Source organism: Chaetodon trifascialis, chromosome 20 (assembly GCF_039877785.1).
Source record: "Chaetodon trifascialis isolate fChaTrf1 chromosome 20, fChaTrf1.hap1, whole genome shotgun sequence".
In the NCBI taxonomy this organism is placed as follows: domain Eukaryota; kingdom Metazoa; phylum Chordata; class Actinopteri; order Chaetodontiformes; family Chaetodontidae; genus Chaetodon; species Chaetodon trifascialis.
The window spans coordinates 8,983,832-9,008,445 of record NC_092075.1 but is presented as its reverse complement, the minus strand read 5'-3'; the positions used below and the strand labels follow the sequence as shown (position 1 = coordinate 9,008,445).

Below are 24,614 nucleotides of genomic sequence, written 5' to 3'. Positions count from 1 at the left end.
AGCAAATGGCTTCGTTGGTTGCCAGCTTGGAAATGCACAAAAGGAAATCGAGGGAGAACATAGTGTCTGCTGCTTGCTGGCTTCTAAAAGTGCTTGATGAATGTTAGTGTACGTCACTTGGGATAATGCGAGTTAGCTGTGTGTGGACTCCAAATATGGCTGGAGTGTGACTGTTAGAGGTTGTAATGACTGTGCTGAAGTGAGAACCCTGCACAGGCCCCTCTCAGAAGGTACACACCTCAGCTCTGCCTTTCCTCTGCAGATGGACTCACAATGAACTCTCAGTTTCACCTCTACCTTGATGTTGCAAGAAGTGAAGTTACACTGAAAAGATCACTCATGCAAAGTCTTGATATTTCAGTTCTCTTAAAAATGTTACTAGCTTTAGAATTTAGTTTAAAATACTATCTTACCTGCATCCTTTTCTGCATCCTTTGAAGAATTCAGGGACCTGTAGCATAACATATTTGTATTCATCATTGCACGTCTTCATGTAATTTGTTGTATCCATGAATTATTTAAGGTATCTTTGTTGTTTACATGTTGCGTGCGTGACACTGTGCCTCTTTTTGTAATTTCATCCCATAGGACCTCCAGATGTGGAACAGGCTTGTGAGCCAAGTGTACGTACCTGGAGTCCCAATTCAGGGATAGAGCAAGGTGTTGTTGGCCTGTCCGAATGCCCTCTCCAGGGCTGCATGCTTCAGCTAGAGTTCCTCTACCCGCTGATACCAGACTCTCTGACTGTGTGGGTCACCTTCTTCAGCCCTGAGGAAACAGCACTGCCAGCTATCCACAACATCTTGCTACTGACTGTCAGTGGGAACAACATTTCACTGGGCCCCAGTAACGTCTTCTGTGACACCCCACTGACCCTGAAGCTGGATATAGAGGAAGAGGTGTATGGGGTACAGTTTTTCACTATGGAGCAACACCTAGAGATTGATGGCACCCTTTTGGCATCCAAGCCAGACTGCACACTTTGTAGGCATTGCCAACCACTACGCTACCGCTTGTTGCGCCAACCACCCTTCACCCATGCACCCCACGGTCTGATGTTGGATGAACCTAGTCGCCGATATACAGATAGGTGAGTGACCTGGTAGGTGAACATTTTTGTATGAGTACACAAAGTTCTCATCAGTCATCGCTGCCTGACTGTGTCAGCAACCTGCATAAAACTCAACATGTTCTCCCTGACAGAGTTTAGAAAGCTCTAAAGAGCATATTCAATACAAGCTTGTTTTTTTTCCTAATGTGAGAAAGACCAACCTTTGATTGAAGCGGAGGCCATACAACATATTGGCCATGCTTTGGTTTGACAAAAAACAACTATTTTGAGAATTTTGAGAGTTGGGAACTTCCATGACTCTGATTATCATTTAGCCTCCTTCTTCAATGTGATAAAAAAAGGGGTAATAAAAATAATGCTAATAATAATAGTAAACATTATTTATATAGCACTTTTCTTAACAATGTTACAAAGTGCTTTACAAAAATTTACCAGTAAGAAGAAGTTTATGTGGAAACTATCCACAAAAATACATTCTTGTGTTACCAGATATCCTTTTCAATACCCCGAGGAGCACTAGCAAGCCACCACTGCTTCTGCAGTTTCAAATCTGCAGCCCAACATTTGTTTCCTAAGTCACAGGTCAATCGTTGCCCACATTTGTTTTTTCCCCTGTTCCATGAAGCAAAGGCAAACAGATGGCTTGTTAAAGGTATTATCTGCACACTGTGGTGAGAGTTTAGTGCTTTGTTTTCATGGAATGTGCTGACTCGATAAAGATTGTGCTATACATGGCACTGCTGCGTGTTATGCCATCTCACTATCGTGCTGTCAGCGTGGTTCACATGAGAAGGAAAGTGCTTGATAAGAGGCAAAAGGGTGAGTATGCATGTTATGCAAGATGGAGTGATGATACCTAAGTTCCATATCCGTCCACTACTTCCTGGATGAATTGCAGTGTCTGTGGAAAGCTGTCTGCAATAGGGATGTATTTATTTGGGGGTTTTGGCACACTTCAGTGATTATTGATGTACTGTAGGTAGTTTCGCTGCTGTGGTGTATTTCACTAGCTGTGGTTGCATTCCAGTGGCAGTGGTCAGTGGCACTGGCTGACTGTTTTCTGTTGTGAGAGCATATGGGATCTTGTCTCTGTAAGATGGTTAGAATTTTGTAGCAAGTAAGTACTCAGTATTGTATTGTATTCAGCCATCAAAATCTTTAACTCATTCAAATGAATAGAAGGTGAAAAAACAACAACAAATATATTCTTTTTTTTATTACAGAATTTACTGCAAAACTGTTTGGAGCAAAACATGCTACATGGATAGTTTGCACTTTTCTCACAATGGTTTAAGTCACTCTTGGGTACTGATCAATGCATGGTCATTAGCCTCTATACCTTTCCTATGACACTGATGCGGGGAAGCAAAACGTGAGTGTATAACTATGCTCTGGGGTCTGTTTGCATGTCATGGCACTACTCAAATCAAATGAGTGAAATGCAAACAAGTTCTAGTGAAAAGAGAACAAAATGTGGCCTTTGACATGATGGAGTAAAGACCAAAGTTCACTCAGATGTTTTGGCATGCCACAAATCCAATGTAAAGTGCTCTGTTTGATCGCCTTGGGCCAGCTGCTGAAATGCTTTGTTGACCACACGGTAAGCAGCACCATGGGGTTGGATAGAGTGATGGAGGTCTTGATGGAGGGGGGGTGATTGACCTCCCACTGGCAGGCCACTGGCCTTCACCTGTGCACGGGCAAGCTGAGAAAGAGGACAACTGACATCTTGGCTCCTTTGGCTTCATCCATGGCTGGTGGTTTGTTTGGAATGGCTAAGGGCTGTGAGGTCAGGGTGACAAAGTAAATTATGGTGGGGAGTAAGAAGGGTGAAGAGACGCTGGGGTGGAAGGTTGGACCAGTTGGGGGTAAATCATTGCTAGGCTCAAGGAGGCCAATAGGTGATGGAGGAGAACATTAGGGGGTCGAGAAAGTATGAAGAGAGAGGGTAGGAGGATTGGGCTAGTTTGACCCTGTCCCTCTGAGGTACCCCAGCCCATGGGCTAATCCTCTTCCTGATGTGGCCTTCAGAGCTGTCATTCAGTCAAAACCTATCTCAGAGCTGATGTGAAGAGACCTCCCAGCCAAAAGAGAGGGCAGCTCCCCCAGCATCACTACTACCCACACCCCCTCTGTAATCACCCCCCTCTGTAAACTGAGTCTACCCTGGTTCTGCACAGCTCTTCCCCATTAAATCCCCCATCCATCCCTAAGCTGCTCTGCTGACATGTCTGCTGCTGCGTGAGAACTCAGTCTACCTCAGGTTTCACCTTAAAAAGAAGATGCAAGATCTGCTTGTTTGTGTTTTTTTGTGCTACACACTTTCTGGCTAATTGTGAAAAATAGCTCTGGGCTCCAGCAGTCATTATTGTGAGTACCAGAAAAGGTGCTGGAGTGCCCTGACACTGCTATGTCCACCAATTTCTGTTACTTTCTTCAACTGACAAGCTGACGTCCACTTCACACTATGACTGGCCAGATGTGTGGCTGTGAGAAAGTCAGCAAGATTTAAACTTCTCTTTCAAGCTCTCTTGTTGTCATTCTTGACATAATCATGTCTGATTTTATGTGTACAAAGGAGAGAAAATCTGACAATGACTGGCCATATAAACACTTTTGCTTACCAACGTGGTTGGACGACATGTCATACAAAGTAGTTCTTTTTGAACATACCATGTCCTTAAGTATAGAGCCAATTTAATATTGGGAGTTACAATTTGTACTTGGTTCATTGGCAATATCACATATTGACAAGACTGTTTTTCTAATTTAAACTGTATTTATTTTGAATTTAAAATCAGTAGACTAAGTTTCAGTGTCATTCACAATATTTCAGACCATGAAGATTCTAGCAACACGTTCTATTTCCCCATAAATTTTCATTCCCCCTCATCATGCACTGATTTTACTTCTCAACAATTCCTTCTTTTCATATCAGGTTGACTGCTTTCACCCCCAACCCCCTGTCCCTATAGGATGCTGGCCTTGCATAATCCTCCTAATATGAACCATTCATGAGTTGCAGACAGAGTGAATAGTGTAGTCCTCATAGGGAGACATGGCATATCTGGTGCACTCGCCGGAATTCCTCTAGCACTCTGTATTACAGAATAGGAAACACACCTATTATATAGGGATAAGTCTGGGCTAATCAGATTGACAAATTGAATGTCAGTGGGGTGGGTTGACAGGTTTGTTTGTGTGGATGTTCAAGAACAAAATGGGATTTCTTGCGAATGGGCTGCACTAGTGATTACTGTGTCTTTTTCATGTCAAGATAAAAATTCTAATCAACAGTGTTAATTTGGGCATTTAGCGGACTTCTTGGCAGTGGTCAGGGTTCAAGGAGGACTTGGATATCTGTCTTTCTACCTTTAGTTTAATTGATCGCGTATCAACATCACGAAAATGTGGCTCTTCATTCAAATGCAGCTGTTGACTATGGCAGTATAGACGCCTTCTACAAATGATCGGCCATTAAAATAATCTCGTCTCCTGTATTACCTCTTGTAGGTCTAAACATGTAGCATTAGTTTGTTAGACATACTGTAGGTGTAAATTGAATGCCAGTAAAACCTCAAATGCATGTCAGCTGCCACACTGACAAAAGGAGAATTGCCCTGTTTGTTGTTCTTGCAGGCTCAATCTAAGATATTTTCTCAACTTCCTTAAATTTATCTGCTTTTCTCATCTGGGATCTCTCAGCCAAGAACAACAAGCAGCTACAGAACGGAAACACATCCATATGCATGCACACACATAAGCCTAGTGCACACATAAGTGAAGGCAGGAACACACACAGATGAATTCAGACACCCACCAACACTCTTCTTGCACTCAGTAGCAGGTACATACATTAGCACATGCTTCCATGTGTAATCACCTGGTGCTATCAAAACACCTTTGAAAGGCATATTACAGTGCCTTGTGCCTCGCTTTGAGCGCGAGCCAAGATAAAACCTCTATTCCTACAGGGGTCTTGAGAAGAATGTCTGGATGCACACAGAGGCACCAGCAATGAAATCTTACCACGTGACACCTTGTCTGACTAAAGTCAAATCCTGTGTAGCATGAGTTGCATATGAGATCTGTTACATCAGTTACATATCATATCTAATCGGTTACAGATGAAAGTGTGGTTTTATGATGCCTGGATGACCGCCAGAAGTCATGTCTATCACTGGGTATTATCCACCACGTACACACACGTGTCAAATGATTGTACCACATCAAGTGAGACCTAGACATGATACTGGCCGCAAGCTCTTTCACAAAATTGCTGTTTATTAATGCCCCTGTCATTCTAAATGTTGTTCTTATGTAGCCCACTCACCAAGTTCTAAGGGATGGAGAACTCATAGAACTGTTACATCTGCACCACGTGTTCTGTTCCATTCTTCCCTGCCTAACGCAGCATGGCTATTAGTGGTGAGGTCAGGAGGAATCAAGCATGCACCTAATTGGGAACAGGGTAAGAGCCATGTTTAAACAGTTGTTATCACGCTATGAGCAGCAGCAATATTTAACCTACAGAACCGAAGCGTATTATGACACCTAGGTAACACGTGTTGCTTAGCTGCATACTTAAACTCTCAGTCCATCACAAGATGTAGAAACAGTACTGATGGAGTAGATCATGAGTATATCCTTGGATGTGTATAGGTCAGGTAGAGTTCAGTGTTTGGTGTTTAGAATTACATCAATGAGCCTGAGAGGTAAGGAAAGTACTTTTGAGTGAAAGGACTTTTGCGGAGACACTTCTAAACCTGCTCAGTCTAGACCCAAGGTTTTAACAGCTTTGTACAGGAGAAAGTGGTGGGGTCTGTTTAAAAAGTATTTGCAGTGCACTGCTATTGACAACGTTGACTGGTTTGCAGTTCTTAGCCGAGATAGACATGAAAAAGAAAATCAACACTGACTGTGGACGCAAACCACAGACTGTGGTCTAAGAGACCGTGGTTGCGCGCTCAGTCATCCACCTCGGCTTGTTCCCTCAGACTTTTTTGTGGCGCGACACCAACATCGCTCTACTTTCACCTTTGCTGTTGCCTTTGAATCCCAGGACTGCAAGACATTTCTTGTAGGAAAACATAAACATGCAAACAATGATTTAAGGTGTCTTTGGTCTTCAAATCAGAGCATGGGCAGCTAAACAGCAGCTGAGTTAAAGCTATTGGGAGAGCACTGTCTTGATTCTAACTACCCGTGGGAAGATTGATGGAATAAAGCTCAGCATAATGCAGAATAAATGACAGTTACCTCATCATATTTTCCACAGAAGTCCCCCTGCCCTATATATAAAACTTCTCTAGATCCAATTTTAGAAGTCACATTTACTCCTCCCTTTTCCTTATCTCTTTTTTCTTTTGATTATTTTTCTCTATGTATTTGCTCTATGTGTTTCACGTTCTCCTCCTCTTTTACCTCCTACACAGTCGGATCTAGCAACTTGTCTCTTTGTTCTTGCTTGTTCTTGCATGGCCATGCTTTCTCACTGTGGCCTGATCAAGCAGTGCAATTACATTTTTGTGCATTGGATTACCTACAGTATGATAGCTAGAATTTCTCATTACCCACAAAAGGAAATTCATGTGCTGCCTTGCTGCAACGCAGTATCTGTTTCTCTCCTCTTTCTGTCTATTCTGTGTATTTGCTCTCCTCAAAGATAAAGTCTCCCACAGCTTGACTTTTCCAGGGGCTAAACTAATTCAATTAGAGGGGGCATGTTTGAGCGTAGCCTGGAATTGCACCAGCATGGGCCAACATTGCTGAGCAGGACATACTGTAATATAAAAGAGCGTCTGTCAGGTCAAACATTCTGTGTTGATAATAATAAAGCCAACATAAATATCTCATCCTAGGCACACATTTTGCTGTGGGGAAATTCATTTGGTTACTTGATCTTTAGGTCCATCATCTTTTGTAATTGGGACAACACAGATAACTTGAACTTGGTCTGCTTTCGTCTGCTGGGAATGTGATGAACAAATACACAGGAGAAATAAAGAAATGAAGATGGGGGGGAGACAAAAGCCAGGAACCATAGTCAGAAATGCCATGAAGAAAATAATCTTTCCTGTTGTAAATCTTTTATTTGTGTTTATTTTATGAGAGGAAGAACATGAGAGCATGTGTACATACAGGCAAACACATAAACACGGGCAACACTTGTACACTTCTGATGCACTGCAATGTATTTGTGTCTATGATATTGTTTGTACATACCTGCCTCATTCATTAAACATGTCTCTAAGAACATTCTGGTATTCTTGGACTGCACTTATATAGCGCTTTTCTACCTTTATGGACAATGCGCTTTGCAATTTGCCTCAAATTTACCCATTCACACATCGATGGCGATGGAGCTGCCATGCGAGCAACTTGGGATTCAGTGTCTTTGACGTGTGGACAGGAGGAGCCAGGGACTGAACCACCAACCCTGTGATTTATTTTCACTAAAATGGTTTGACTTACAGCTGATCAAAGATTATGGCTTCCCTGCACATTACTCTGAACACTTTCTTGGTTTGATTGCTGACTTTGTCTTTGGCCTCGGGTGAAAGCTATGCAGTTCCAGACAAAGCAATGTTCGCTACCGGTGTTCCATTGCGCTCACACTTCGGATTTTATGGAAGCATTGGGAATAGTGGTTCATGCCTGTGCAGTCTTGTTTAAGTTAAAAGCCTGCAGTTGGCTGGCATTGTGTTACTAATAACAAAGATATTGTGTGTGTGTGTGCCAGCATGTGTTTGTGCATGTTTGTGCGTGAGCTTCTTTGTGTAATGGGTATATGAATCCACATATGCCCTGGTACTCATGTGAGCAGTACAGTATCCCTGCATGCTTGTCACTGCATTTACAGCAATGCAGAGGGAATTCCAAAATTATGTCAATGGTACTTGATGGTCCACATGAAATGATCTATGGCTAACCTATCGGTCCTATTTACCCTCATTTACTGATGTTGTTCTTCATCCGTATACCTAGTTTTTGCCATGTACTTAATGACTACTAGCCATGATTATACACAACAATTATGCATTCCTATCCGCTTATGCACTGAATAACATAGAGAAAATATAGCATGCATTACACTCGCTCATTTTCTCCACTGTGCTACCACAGTCACGTGTACCAAAACTGAAACTGCAGGGATATATTTGAACTCTTAAACAGCATGGTTTTTCATTTCTGATATTCATTAATTCCATATTGTATTTTTGATTGAATCAAGTTAGATAATAAAATAATTTCTGGAACTTTATTGTCAATTAAAAAAATGTCACATGAACTTTCCATTCAAACAAAATGAAATTGCAACTACACCAATTAATGACAGTACATTAAAACTGTGTGTGCAGGACTATCTTCAGGCAACAGTCAAACCATATAATATGCAATTCACAAACTAACACAGCGTATTTAAATAGCGTGACTTATTAGAGTGAGTGCTTGTCTGAATCAAAATTAGAATGTAATGAAATGTCTTAACCTTGGTGGTCTTATTTACACACATGCTCACACACACACACACACACACACACACACACACACACACACACACACACAATGTAGGGTCAAAAACTCTGAAAGCCACAAAAGAAAACCATGAAGGAGAAACCATGACCATAAGCGACAAATCAAAACTAGAAGTGAGAAACCGAAACTATAAGCAAAATGAAAAAAATTAAGTCAAAACGGAAAGAAAACTGTAAACGATACAGCTGCAAATGAGAGTGCTGATCAGTTATCAGGAAATCAGTTATCCTGTTTTTATTGTTTATAATAGTAAAAGTCGATGAATACATAAACTCAGGTTCTTTGTTTGCCTTTACATGTTTCTTCTTACTCTGAGCAATTAATTTAGAAGATATTTGAAGAGTGCGAAGAGAACCAGTGGCTTACAGGAACCAGTAAGCCTGGCCATAGTAGAAACAGAGCCAGAATCGAATAGAAATGATTAAACCTGATGGTAATACGAGTAACATGTAATGGCAAACAACAGATCAGAGAGAAAGTAAATAAGAACAGGACAACTGTGACAGTCATGACAGCACCCTCACTTGCACTTTTGTTGTTCCTCATTTACAGTTTTCTATCCTCTGGTTTTGTTTGTTGCTTTGCTTATGGCTTTGGTTTCTCATTTACAGCTTTGATTTTTTCTTTTTTTTTGTTTATGGTTTTGGTTTTCTCATTTATGTTTTTTTTCCTTTCAGACTTTTATTTCAGACTTCCTTATCATGGTGACTCAAGAAACCATCATGGCGACATACACCGGCAAAGTGAGTAGACCCCCAATATTTCTCCTGTCCATTGTGTATTCATCATGATGGATCCTTGAATCACTATGATAAGGAAACAAAGCAAAGCTGGACCCAAAGCGGGTAAACGCAGCCATATCAGCGTGTGACTGGATAGGTAGATGTGTGGAGGCATGCACTGAGACAGATGTTTTTATTTGTGTTGGCTAGTGGTACTCTCTTTACACATGATTCTTTATCAAACATTTCCTCAAGGCTTCACATTATCCCAAAATATGTGAACTTATTGTGATTTTTGCCTCTCTCTGTGCAGGGATGTGTTGCCACATATCGTTTACACATACCAGGTCCAGACCATCTCTGGCCTGAGTGAGAGTGAGCCTTCCCCACCTCTGGTGCATGAACTCGGGGCACACTACTGCGGGGATGGACGCATCCAGAGGTAACAGGCAACGACACTTGCAAGATTAAAATACATAACATACTAAAATTCATGCAAACAGATGTGCAATCAAGCATTTTCAGAGGGGAAAAAAAAAACTTAACTCATAATTTGTTTCCATATTTATCAGTTTGGCAGTGTATGTGTGTGGATGTTTTCTGAGTAAAGCCCCCTGCTGTTCTAGTTCCAAAGGCGAGGAATGTGATGATATGAACTCTATGAATGGGGATGGCTGCTCCAGTCAGTGCAAGAAAGAGCCCTTCTTCAACTGTATTGGTAAGTCATATGTCATCATGGTTTTACTAGGAATGCTTGCTCACTGATTTATTTCTCTGGAGGAAAATACTGAAAATAGAGGAAGTTAATTTACCCTCAGTGCACCTTTGATCAAGGTATTTAACCCCTAACTTTAGTAGACAGATGTGGTTATAACACATATCCCCAAACTGTGTGACATGTAGCAAGGCAATGCTTGTGTAGTTAATGCATCTGGGGCTAACACAGTTTGGAAAGAGTAGAATGGAAGATACAACTAATTAGAGGTTTTAGTTTAACTGATATTTTCTAAAAAGAAAAAAACGAAAGGGAAAAACAGTGTGATTATATTACATGCTGTATCTAGCACGTTTTCTAAAGTGTGACGTGTGCATGTAACGTGTCGATTAATTTAATAATGTTTAGTGATAAGCCTCGAAAGATATTTCACTGGCCAAAAATGACAATGTAGCTGGCACGCAACATCAGAATCAGAATTTTTTGGCCAAGTATATGTGCACATACAGGAATTTGACTCTGGTTTAAACGCCCAGTGCACTTGCATTGGATAAAAAACACACAGCTCAATGTGGAAAAAAAGACAAAAAATAGTTAATGGTGAAAATATAAAATGGACAATAAACATGTACTTGCCTTAACATTTGTCATGTTTGAATGTGACCACCATTTTCTTATATAACATTTCAGTTACATGTTCCTCTGTGCCATGGTGTGATTGTCTGTTTGCATTTGATTCTTGTATTATTCCACAAAATGTAAAGGCTGCAAAGTTGTCGATGAGATCCCAGATAACTTTGTGAATGAACAGATTCGCCATCTGGGCTTTTATCATGCCCTTCTCAAAAGAACAAAAAATGGCATTAGATATCGTAATTACTTTGACCTCCTGGAAAAAAAAAAATCTGGAAATCATTATTTTTCAAAGGGTGAGTCATCTTATTTTACATAGTTGAGTGACTGGCATCTCCTATGTACTTTTTTTCTTTGTGAATAGATGGATGGTTTCCTGTACAGTTCTCATGCTGTCTGACATTCATTTTGCCCCCTGTTGTGATTGTGTGTGTGTGTGTGTGTGTGTGTGTGTGTGTGTGTGTGTGTGTGTGTGTGTGTCTGTGTGTGTGTGTCTGTGTGTGTCTGTGTGTGTGCATGTACAGTACATGCATGCATGCACACACACGTGTGAGCCTCTGTGAAGTGGCCACTTAATCCCTGTCAGATTGCTGGATGACTGCATTGGCTGTGCTGTTTTTCCACCAACTGCAGTGCTCAGGGTGTGCGTAAGTGTGTGTATGTGTGTGTGTTTGTGTGTGCGTGTGTGTATGTGTCCGACACTGTCTGACATAGTTGTAGTTTTGCACAGAAATCTGACACTATAATGATGGGACCTTCTGTGTGAGAGAGCGCTTGCTTGTCAATGTGTTGGATAGTGAAAGAGAGACTTGGATAGAGAATTGACACTAAGTATACACCAGGGCCAGGGTGCTACAGCCTGGATGAGCTTTAATAGGCTATTCACACGATTGAGCCGAATTATATCTGGAATTGATGAAATTAACAAATTCTTCTCATGTGACCCCACCTGATGTTCCCGGTGGCCTTGTCCCAATAGGGCCCCGAGCCACAGTCAACACAGGTGTAGATAAAGCATTAAGGAAATGCAATCTTGTTTGAGCCCTATTCACCTTTTCCCACCATCAGAAATGTGATGGTTTTGGAAGGTCAGATTTGACATGCTGACAGGTCTTGGAAAACAAAAAACAAAACAGAAAATACAGTTCTAGTTTGTTTTGACAGCCTCTGTACCTTTATTCTCCCTCTCCCTCTCTCTCTGTCCATCTTTGTTCATCTCATCACTCACTTTGTTCCTCCAACTGTAGGGCTTGCTTTCTTTTTGCTCTTGCACTCAATCACCTTTCCACTTTTTCCATTATCTGTTTATTCTATCCCTGTCCAAATTCAAATACTGTAGCAATACTCTTTCTCCTTTTCCATCCCTTTCTCTCCTCTTCTCTCTGAGCTCACTCTCTACCTATTACTTGTGCAGCTTTCACTTGCCACTGTTTGAGCTTCCCCTTGTCTCAGACTCGCTCCTTCCCTTCTTCCTTTTGCCTCTGTTCCTGCTGAGTGAGTGGCGGGAGCGTATTCCGTATGCCCCCTCAGTAGCCCCTCGTTTCACCATTGCCAGAGCACAGAACTGACTTGAGTTTTTGGCTGTGCTGGAGAGGGCTGGAATTTCGAGGAGGAGGCCCCAGCCAACTTGGCACAGAATGCCGCCTTTCCCCCTAACTGGAACCCCACCGGCTGACACTGCTTTAGCTGAGAGCTGAGAGCAATGAGGCCCAGGCAACCTCCTTGCTCTGCTCCCCTCTCCTCCACTCCATAAGCTTCCAGTTCCAGACCTTAACTCCGGGTGGGACGTCTGTAAAAATTACGGCTGCATCTTTCTTTAACTCTTGACTTTGTCTGGTTCCCCCGCTGCCCCCCTCCCCTTACTGTGTTTGTCTCTCTCATTTTATCACTCTCTCCCTTTCTTTCTTTCCTTTCGTTTCTTTCTTCTTGATGTTAACATATTCTCTCATCTCTGCAGATGCCCACACACTCAAGAATTTATCCTCCTTTTTCCATGCACCTTTTAGCCCTTACCCTTCTTTATCTGGTCTTCTCTCTCTTCCCCTTCCAAAATGATAGAGATTGAGTTAGAAATAGTATCCCAAAAGATAAGGGGATATACATGTTGTATATAAAAGATGAGAAAATGGGGTGATAGCAGGGGGGATGTGTAGAATATGACCCAGTGATATTATAGCTGTATTCAATCCTCGCTTTACTGAAAGTCGTTCATATACAGCTAAAACACACAGGATGATTTATTTGAAATTGCAACTTCTTTCTGTTGTCTGTTCACCTGCAGAGGAGCCAAGCATGTGTTACTACTATGATGGCGATGGGGTATGTGAGGACTTTGAGCGAGAGACCGGTGTCAGAGACTGTGGCCTCTACACCCCCAATGGTTTCCTTGACCAGTGGGCTTCCTCTGTTGAAGTTTCCCATGAGGAGAAGCCCTACTGCTCGGGTGAGGTGGCTGCTGGATACCCTGCTGTTACTAAGGTAAGGCCATGCATGATTTGTCCTGTATACCGTGTATATGATATGTTATGGAATTTGTGATGTATTTTTGTTAAGACTATGCTTTCATGTGTGTGATTACTACACATTATAATTGATCTCTGGCAAAAGAGCCAAACAATTCAATGTGGTTTATCACTTCAATGTTAACAAGCATTAGCATTCTCCATATGAAGACATGATATCAAATCTCATGAAAGAGCCAGCTAATCAACTAATTTGGACCACAATTGGCCATTACAGTCAGGCATTGTTTGGGGTGTGGTCTTTGATTCTTGATGATGTGGTGCTATTTCTTTCTCAACCGTAAATCAATTTACACATTGATGATAATGAAGCCTCAATTTTTGCAAGACACTTGCAAAGCAACTTCTTTTGCTTTTTTGCCAGTTAAGTAATTTCAGAGATTGGCACATTCAATTAGATGTCTCCCAGGGTGGGTGCAGAAGTTTGCTGCTCTCATTAAAGTAATGCTTATTGAAGACGAAAGAAGAAGCCATTGATTCCACTAAGCCCGGTGGAGGCATTGATCTGTTGCTGTCGCAATGCAAGAAAGGGACTGATTACCCAAAACATTAGGGTGAGGCATCTGCTTATGTACACACACACAACACTTTGGACGCATAGAAGTGCATTGGACACAATCCTATTTAATCCCCTCTCCCCAATATGGATGGTCAAAGCTAAGGCGTGTTTTTAAAGTATACTATCTCCTTTATAGCCCTATTTCTTATTTAAATTCATTACTGGACAGTTCCTTACAAGCTTTTGGGATATTTGTTGTTCAAACCAAATGATAAGAAAACATAGTATTTTGCTTTGAGTGACATCAATATATGTTGATAAATGCTCAGAACCCTACAAAGGAGAGACTTAGTGTTAAAATTTCTTGGCTTCACACCTCGACATGGACAGCGCTCTCTCTTTAGAGGCATGTGTATGATGCTGGAAGTGTGTGATGTTGGCTGTAAAGCTTGTTCTGACTGCTGATGATGCATTTTACAAGGCCAGTGAACTAGGAGTTCTTGAGCAGCTGTGGTCAGGTGCCTTGCTCAAGAACACTTTGGCAAGGATTTATGAACAACCAAGGTAGCAGATTAACCGATGCCATTTGATGCATTTGATATTTATATGGCACCACTTCTGTCTGAGCGAAAAAGGCTGCATGTTCCAACCAGCAACATTGCAGATGGTTTATTCTCTTAGAGGAATGAGACACCAGTGGAACATGTCCATATAGCCATAAAGAAAGGATCTCTGCTGTGAAGGACACATTGTTCGTACAAAAAGCACTTTTACTGTCAGAACATGCTGTTACCCAAGGGTCATGTGTGGTGAGATCACCTCATTACAAGGCCACTGACTGTATACTCTATGTGGACACAAGTTCCTGTGTGGAAATTACGCAAACATAGGTTAACAAAACACAACTGTCTTGTCACTATCTCTCTCAACCGTCCCACTCTCTGTAAATTCTCATGCACTTTTTCATCCATCTACTAAATCGTGAGCTTGCAGGTGCACTGTTACAACAAAAATTGTGTCCTCAAAGCCCATTCCTCTCACCAAACGTAGTACATGTTCATGTAATCACTGACATTTATTTTGCCACTCCAGTAACATGCACTACAGCAGCATCAAATGCCATCCCTTCAACTCCAGCTGAACTTCGATTACACTGTGTCCTTGCAGTTTTGAGCATATGTGCACACAAATAAAAAATACACACATACAATGCCCACACGATCGTGCACACTTGCTTGCTCATGGTAGTCCCTCACAAAACAAAGATAACATGAAAAGGCCTCAAACAACCGAGTTGAGATTTTTGTTCAGGCATTACGCCCAAGCAGTTCTGCAGCTGCGTGCATGTGGGGATGGTTACTGTCCTGGTGGCTCATGCCACAGATAAGGTTTGTGAGGACTGGATATAGAGATGAAGACCAGGCAGTAGACTTGCCGTTGTTCATGGCTCCAGTTTAAATGTGGCCACTTTCAGACACATAAAATGCCACAATGGAAGATCGGTAGAAAGTTATTGAAGATGTTACATGTTTTGAAGGAGCTTTTGGTGATGTCTTGCAGCTGGTATTTTAATTGCTGTTTTTGCCAACAATAGGTATTAATGCCAACCAGGAATCAGCCATAGAGAACCCACTGAATAATTTGTCAGACATCTGGATCACATTCCCCGTATAAGGTCCTTTGTTCTAGTTTTATCAGTTTGTAGGTGATTGTTTTTATTAGTGGTTTGATCTTCCTGGGTGACTTTGAAGATGTTTTGGTGGAAAGGGATGCAAAAGGCGTATAGATATTTGATGTGATAACAATCAAGAGGACGAAAGTCCAAGCCTTAGAGCTGCATAGTTACTTTTGATGGTCTACTGTTGATTTTTGTTGAGAATTATGTAATTTTTCTGAGAAACATTGCCAAAAGCACTGTGGCTTTGCTCATCCAAACTCGTGTATTGCCCTTGAGCAATATGGGAGTTGGGAGTTAAAAAGCTTTTTGGGTAATAAATTGCTTGGCAACTTTGAGATGATTGTCATCACTATTAAAAAGGGCGAGGATTGAGAAATGGTTACTGCTGCTGGGGTGCAGGGCTTATTTCTGTATTCAAAGGAGACGACACTGAATGCATAACTTCTCGGACTAATGAGTATGAACTCAACTCATGAAGTCAGCTTATTTGCACCCTTTATATGGCACAAACCTCAGCTTTTGTGAGAGCTTCCAGCAGCCTGACATTGAGTTGACTCATGTTGTGTTGGAACATAGTTGAACATGTGGAAGAGAAGTATGCCTTCGTTCAGTAACAGATGAATGATTGCTGAGAACAAATGTAGTATACCTTTGGGGAAGTTTGTAAGGATGTAGACCAGTTTTCAGGAGATTTCTTGAGTCATTTCAAGAGAACAGAATTGTTGGAAAAACTTGACACCTACTTCTTCAGCAATAGAAATCAGAGAAATGCTATGCTTTCCTTTTGTAGATGGTGAGAAGATCTGTTTTGTACTTTCAGAATTTTGTAACATTGCGATGTTAATGACTTTCATACTGCGTCACTGGATGGTTCATTGCCATGGAATTACTTGCTACGTCAAGGCTGTCAGAAAATCTTGCACAATAGTGTCATTTGTACGACGCATTCATGAATAAAGTGAATAAATTGATTCTGCAGGGTAGAAAAGGTTAATTGTACTATGACTCTACTTGATCATTTGAATAATTCCTCTCTCCTTCTACTTGAAGTCACTGAAGTATAAATTCAAGTCATGTTGCGACATAGTCTCTTTTCTCAAAAAACAACTGTTGAGAGCATTGAGTGACCATGCATAAATAAGCTTAAGAGTGACCCTGTCAGAAGCTTAGCGGCTGTTGGAATGGCTCTTGGGCTACACAGCATTCAAAATGTGGTCAAAACACACTCATTTTCTCTTTGAAATTCACCAATTCCTTCTATACTAGACATACAGTAAGTGATGTTACAATGTTACTAAATGAGTACAGCAAGATTCATGTGCATGATAGGATCAATAATAGAGATACAGAGGGGGCAGTTGTCACTTCTTGTTGGGAACTTGGCACATAAAGTAACCCTTTGATCTTAGCCAACCACATGCCAGTAACAATGTCATTACCAGGGCACAAAGCCAAAATTACAGTAAAGTTCTCTGCTGGAGTTAGTGTCTGGTTAACCACTAGCATCCATCCCACAATGTGTGTCATTATTGTCCCTCTAGTGGTTTTGTGCAGAGAAAAAGACGGCTGAAGAGACAGAGCAAACCAAGGCCCCGGAATAGGTTAGAAGTGCAGAAAGAAAACCAACATTAAGTGTCTTGGTAAGGTGTTGGGCCACCACAAGCCACCAGAACAGCCTCAGTGCTCCTTGGCTTCTCCAAATCCTGGTTCCCTGCTGGAGGGATGAGCATCATTCTCTCAAAAGCATTTCTGAGGTCTTCGAATAGAAACTGAACAATGAAACACAGCCATATTCTATCGAATATTCATTGCACTGAACTTACATACTCTTACTCTTATCACTTTTGCCGTAAGATCAACCCGGACAAGCTGATTTTCCCAATAAAGACAAGTCATTTCGGAAAATGCCCATAAAGTACATGTGTTTCAGTGACAAAGCCTTCCAGAGGCAGTGTCGGACTTTGACACCGGAGACCGTTGCTCACTTCCTGTTTTTGACCAACAACCAACATTAGTCACTTTTAACATGACCACAATCTTTCCCTAACCAGTACCAAGTCTTTTTTGTTCCTAAACCAGATCAAAAAATTTTTGCTGCTAGGATTTGTAATGGTTTTGGAAGGCACTTAAAAATGAATCATTCTGCAGATAGGGGCATCAGATCAGAAAACAGTGCATTTTGTATTTTATTAGAGGGGACTTGTTGCAACGCACATAACCTTAATGTGAAAATTTCCATGTGCCCACTTGTTTTCTGTCTTGTGCTGAAGATATATTTTGGATTTCATTCTAAATAACATATTAATTACTGTAAAACATAACGTTCACAATGCATCACTTCAACTTCAACTGGAGGTAGAGAAATTTAACTGCTTTCCCAAACTGTGCCTTAGTACCATGATGTCAAGCAATAAAAAAGACTGCCTGTGAAAACGAGGCTAGTTGTAGTTGTTATAGTTTTATCAGCAACCAACAGCTTATTGTCCTTCCTTGTTACAGTAATAGCTCACTTCATCCGTTGCGGTTTCATTTAATCATGTTTCCATGTTCATGGCTCACAGCTCTTTGGTAGAGTTGGGCTACAGATGTGATTCTGATACAGGACAACGCTAAAGTGTAACCAAACTCTGTGTGTTTGTGAGTGTTTTTTGTTCTAAATGAGAGTGTTGTGGGTAAGGGGAACGGGTAGTACATCATTTCCTTCTGATCTAGTAAACAAGTCCTGCATTGGATTTGTGTTTCAGTTCCGTTTGATGTCTAAAGACAGTCTTGATTCTGTGTGTGTGTCTGCGTGTGTGTGTCTTTGTGTCTGAGAGAGAGCGAGAGGCGGGCAGCAGCGATAGGGATCTTTGCGGATGCAAGAAAGCAACAACAGCACAAGAAGGCACTTGAGGAGAAAGAGAGATCATGTATCTGCACGAAATCTCAAGTGCTATGTACTTGTGTGTGTAAGGGGTGTACACAGAAGTATATTTCTACTGTGAAACATAGACACATAGGGATCCAGAGATACACATCCATTAAATGCCATGGTGAATGAAAAGCTCAGTATATAGCATTTGTGGATGAGAGCTGAACTTTTTTTTTTTTTTTTTTATAACTTCTGAATCTTCACGCACCAGAGCAAAGCCAAGGAGAAGGATGGGTGAATGCTCTCGCATTCAAACTGCTGCTGAGGGAGGGTTCAGCAACATAAGAATAAATGGTGCATAGAGCCATAAATACATACTGCCCTTTTGTTCACAATAGCTCAGTAGCCCGCAGTCTACCTCTACACAATGTAAATGTATGCTAGATTTTTGGAAGAATGACACACATTCATTTTTGGGTCATGAAGTGTGAATCCCAGCATTGACTTGTAGCATTATGTACAGTGTTGTTGGTAGAAGCTGCAATGGCATATTAATATTTCTTGTGCTTACATGATACAGAACGGATAATTTAATGAGGAAATGGCCGGGAGTAAAATCAAGAAAGAATAACATGCAGACTGAGAGAACGGAGACTGGGATTTGTAAATGGAAATAAATACAAAAGTGTGCACAGCAATTGGGTGTTGTAAAAAAGGCAAAAGTAAATTATATGTAAAGATACCGTACATTATACAGTGGCTGAAATCACATATGAAGTAATGTAAGGAATCAGAAATACAAATGACAGATGGACCAACAGATGGGGTTAGTGGTTGTAATTGGAGGTAAAACAATCTGGAAATTAGTTTGACCGACAGTCTTACTGCATTCAAAAGAAAATACATCATTGAATAAAAATGATTGTGAAAGTAGAAAATGGTCCAAAACCGCTCTTATTGGCCATTCCCACATTAGAATGTCCTCAAATGAGCAGTTTGATCCAATCAAAATACCATATGGACACCAGAGAATGTATGAAGTTAATAAAGTTGAGACACATTAATGATCACAAAGAAGGTTTAACTGCCAAAAATGTTCGAGCCAGGTTTACTAGTAATATTGTTTTCATTTTTTGAACCTTTCTGTTCCCTCGTTCAGTGTCAGCCCATTACAAAATGTTGTAGAAGACCTCCAATGTGGGGCTACCTGTGAATACAGAAAGGCGGCTTCAGCTTCTCCTTACACACAGGTACACAGTCAGACAGAGACACACACACACACGCACGCACGCACGCACGCACGCACGCACGCACGCATGCACGCACGCACACACACACACACACACACACACACACACACACACACAGTGCCGACTCCATGCAGGATTATAGGGCAGGTCCATAGGGGACTGAAATGTACTACTGCTGTCTTTGTGGAGCAGAACATAATGTTCCCCCCCTACCACACCATGGAATATGGTGAGCCAGCTCAACTTGCTCTAGGGGGATTGGATTGGAGAACTGGCCCTAGCAACTAACCTGTGTGTGTGTGTGTGTGTGTGTGTGTGTGCGTGTGTGTGTGTGTGTGTGTGTAACCATGTATGTGTGCAGGCCTTGACGTACATGTGTGCAGATGAGTTTGTGTTAGTGAAGAGTGTGCATGTGCATTCAAACTTTAAGATCAAACAGCAAGCCAGGTGATTTCTCCAGAGAGGGCTGCTGCCCAGGCAATCTCTGACGCAACTCCTGGGCACCCCTGGAGAACACTCCCCTTAATTATACATAAGCAACAGAAGGGATAACATTTTAGTCCTCTCACGCTGCAAGAAATTGCCTATATATAAAGTTAACCCATCTTCAGATGTAAAACAAACACACGTGCATGAGGTCTGAATTAAATAACACCTACCGCATTCATCTTTTAGATAAGTAATGCTTCAGAGGGAAAAGAGAGGCACTGTAAAAGAAACAACTCAAAACAAGGAAACAATAACTGGCCCAGTTTTGTCCCAGGTCCCAAAAACTCAGGCAGTGTGTGTTTGTGTACTCAAGTGGGGGATACATGCATACTGTATATAGGCTACTGCAGAGTGTGCATACACATTTAAGCACATTTTCCTCTCCATATACATGTAAACAAACACACAGGCAAAGTCGCACCTACCATCGCACAAGCTGAAACACACGTAACATGCCCACAAAAACAAAAGCTCATACAGTAGCCGAGCTGTTGCTTTCAGCAGCACAGCAAGGCCAGCTTCTCTGGCACCATCTCTCTCACCAACATTCCCCCAAACCACACAGCCCTCGTCAGGCACAGTGCCAGTGACATAAGCGTGTGGTAACATTAAAAAGAAACCTCTGGGATGGCGTTCCTTTTTCCCTTTTACTTTTCCCGTTTCAATTATTATTGTGGTTCTGCCATGTGGAAACCTCATTGTGACTGGTATATTTTTTTCATGGCACTGATGACCCCCCATAACATTTTCAGGCTGTTAATACACAGGGTTTTGGCCTTGTTTTATTGAGCATTGGGGACCACTGACTGAGGGACATTTATATTCTCCGCAGACCCATCTGTTGTCATCTGGCTGGCATTGTACACTCACCAATCCCTATACATTAGTTTTTGTGGTCCTTGTTCCCTGCCACCCAGTCATGTCTGCCCTGGTGAGACTGGGATAGGTAAAATGCATAATTGCACGCACTCACTAACTTTTACAGCCCCATTTTCAGTAGGCCATGCAAGTGGCCCATCATTAGCCCAGGACCAATGAGACGGTGAGCTTCAGTGGGTATGGGTGGGGCTGGGTGACAGGACATTACCTCACACACCAGGCGCTCACCAGCATTCCAGTAAACCATGGGATAGTGCTTGGAAACTCATACTAGTTTCTCTCTGTTGCTCTTTCTCTCTTTCTCTCCACAAATGCCTCACAGATGCTCACTCCTGCTTCCCATGCTCGGCCTTCAAATTCGTATATATATGCCTTTGACAAAGAGAGAGGGAGCGATGGAAAAGAAGAAGAAGTACCTTTTAATGGAAATAAACATGCTTTAGGTGGTGCAGCAGCAGGATAAATATTCTTTTCAGAAATTGTCTACTCAATTTGCATGTGTCAAAAATTTCCACAAATCCAGAAAAAAACTAGGTCGCCACCTGGCCTTGCAGAGCAGGATGTGAAACAAACAATAAGCTCAGCAGGTATCCTCCCCTATCGACTCCTGGTGCCCCAGTGCTCACACTGAGTCAGTGGATGTTGAAGTTGATGGATCATGCAAAATGAATGAACAGCTTAGTTGTGGTAGTGATAATACGTATTTACCGCTAAACTGAGTGATGGATGAAGGCAAAAGGAATGCACATGTGACACGCTGAGACTTAGGATGATGGGGTTGGAATCATTTTGGGAAACAGGAACTTGTAAATTGGTGTAGAAAAGGGGGACTGTGGGAAAGTTGGTTGACAAAGATAAATTCTAACAGTCCTAACAACAGAAGTGCTCTTACAGGCCAATCCACTGATAATATCTACCAGCTATTGTTTTTTTTTTTGTTTTTTTTTTACATTCTTCCATATGTTAGATAGTATGTGAGACATTATGTTGTCATGATGGCGTCCTCATGTCTGCCTACATGTGTAGATGTTCTCATGATTACCGCTTCACATCTCAACGAGACATAACCAAAGCCTCATACTTGCATAATTTCTGATTCATGCTGTGTACCTATAGATGACAACAAGACTAAGTTCATATATTTGTACCGTAAGTGATTTGTCAACGCACTGACTCAGGAATATTTACTAGTTAATGTATAACAGTAACTAGTTTAATTGTTGACCCAATTAGGTGTAGCATGCCAGTCTGAAAAATGGCATCTTTTCTTTGTGTTCTACATAAAGACACCTGAGTACAGTGTGTCAGAAAAGTCCTGAGTTGAGCTAAGATCTTCCTCAAGCTTCAGAGGAGGTCCTTTGTGCGGCCTCCTAAATGTCTGAGGGCCTCAATAATCTTCCAAGAACATATGGCCCATGTTTGCGTGTGTCTGTTCACTTTATCAATCCAAGACAGGACATTTTGACAATCTGGAGACTTCAACATCACTATTCGAGCCAAGGTGGGTGTAGTGTATGTTTGTATTTGAGCCTGTGTATGTGTTTGTGCATGGATATGTGCAATGTGCAGGCATCGCTCTGCAGAGGTGATCTAACTTCGCCTTGCCGCCAAATCTCCATCACAAGGGGAAAGGCTGCGGTTGAGGTACATTATGCTTATTAGAGCCATTATTATTGTCATTACTCTGTCTTTACTTACAGCGCCACTCTCTGTTCCCCCTTCTCCAAGTTTATGTTTTCCTTTATCCACTTAATGAAGGTTTTTACAGTACAGACATATTTTCAGGGTAATGAGGCTGACAGTTGCACTCTCTCTCTCCTCACCTTTATCTCCTTTGGTTTCCCCTTGGCTCAAGACACTTAGCTCTCCTTTTATCTGAAGTGGTGATTTACAAACACCAGTTTGTGTCTACAGACCAGGGATTGGCTGTTGTCTGCCAGTCTGACTAGCCAGCTGGTACAAATTAAGACCATGTGTGTAGCTGTGTGCGATTTTGTGTGTGTGTGTATTTTTGAGTTAAGAAGTTGAACTCATCTGTTGCTGTTACTGTTTTCCAAAGAAGGCGAGAAGTTGTTTTGTTCCAAATAGACATCTCAGCATTTAACTTATTTACCTGGAATTTGGTTATGGTTATGTCCTTGTTACGAATCAGTTCAAGGGAGTCGTGCATTCGGGAATGAGTGGGGTATTAGAGGCTATCAGAAGTAATAATTTAACAGTAATGTCTTCCACTTAGGGGCAAATCCCTTTAAAATAGGTATTACACACCATGGGCTTCACAACATTAGCTTTTCCTGTCATTTGTAACAGTTTTAATCATCCAGTTTTACCTCACAGTCAACAGATCTGTCATATCTTCCCCTTACTTTTTCCAACTGGGAGACTTCTTTTGACTGTCTTTTGTCAACACTTCCTGCTGTGATATTGTAGTTGTAATCAAGCAATCCATTTGAAGGTCGGCTGGCAGGTGGCATTTCATAAGCACAGCAGCTTGAATGGGGCCAAACAAAACCAGGTCTAGATGCATATGCACTGTTTCTTTACTTAATTTCCATATTTTGTTTTTCCCTTTCCAGTATGATTCATTTAACCCAGAGCCTGCATGAGTGGCAATTTAATGTGCATGTTTTCTTTTTAGGGTTTGTCTCTTAGTGTTGTTTATGACCTCTGCCTTGCTCCACTGTTGGGGCTGTTAATATTGTTTTTATTCAGTGCTTTTGGAAACACATAGATAAGGTATTTATGATCATTATTATGTTGGTGTTGCATCACATATGTATAAACACAAGCACATGCGAACGTTTTGTTGTCTTCGTTATCATAGTAAATCTTTGTGTGCACAATAGGGGAGGCTCTGAAACCACATCTTTCAAAAATACAGTAAATAATGTATTTGACACCCACGACTTTTTCCTCCAAATGTTTTTCAGTGATTTAATATTCCTAATATTAGGGGCGGGCTGATTCATCAGGGCTTGCAATGTGTCCACGATAGAGGAAATCGCATCTGTTTTTTATTTGATCTCATTGGATTCAGCTGATGTATTAGCCATAAAAGTTTATTTTAAAAATCGTACTGTGTCTGAGACAGATTATAAAAAGGGGGCGGAAAAAAGGCACACCAAAGACACAGAGAGAGGCTGACTTTGTTTTTCAATAACAGGTACATTCTCTGTTGTAGAATAAGTTCTGGAGTAATAGTGGGCTGTTTTGTGCAGATGTTACTGTAATGATGCTTATACTGCTGCCTCACTTGCTAAATTTGTTGCAGTAGTTTTTGTATATTGATAATTGCAGCCATATGTTGCATACTTACAAATTCTGTGTAAAATTATCAAGTTATGTTACTTAATCTAGGATAAAGTGAGTGCTATAAATGCCTCTGGGCTCCCATCCCTGTCTACTTAGTGCATTAATCAATGCACATGCTTTTTACCATCCCTGGGGACTTACCGTTGAGAATGCATTTACCTCAGTCCTTAATTAACACCTGATCATAGTACAAATGAGACACAGGAGTTTTTATCCATGATCTCCAGCAGTCTGAATTTTGTCTGCAACTGGAGATGAGCTTGCCACTTCCTAAATAAATGAACTGCCTGGATGTGTACCAGGATTTTTACACATTTCCTCAGAACAACAAATGCTATCAATCATGCTAATTTTTGACATATTATATAAAACATATTAGGATGTTCTTTATGGATAATAATTAATTTATGTTCCACATTGAAAGCCTTTACTGAGGTTGTAGATTTGTAAGCA

The 24,614-nt window shown here is 41.3% G+C and overlaps 1 protein-coding gene across 1 annotated transcript in view; it reads left to right on the top strand.

The window, feature by feature from the left end:
• pappaa (pregnancy-associated plasma protein A, pappalysin 1a) overlaps positions 1 to 24,614 on the top strand; it is an 86,655-nt gene that overhangs the window by 24,175 nt on the left and 37,866 nt on the right. Inside the window, exons 7-10 of the mRNA XM_070989799.1 lie at positions 589 to 1,090; positions 9,647 to 9,775; positions 9,960 to 10,051; positions 12,963 to 13,159. Of these exons, the coding sequence (XP_070845900.1) occupies positions 589 to 1,090; positions 9,647 to 9,775; positions 9,960 to 10,051; positions 12,963 to 13,159 (920 nt within the window). The remainder of the gene's footprint in view (positions 1 to 588; positions 1,091 to 9,646; positions 9,776 to 9,959; positions 10,052 to 12,962; positions 13,160 to 24,614) is intronic.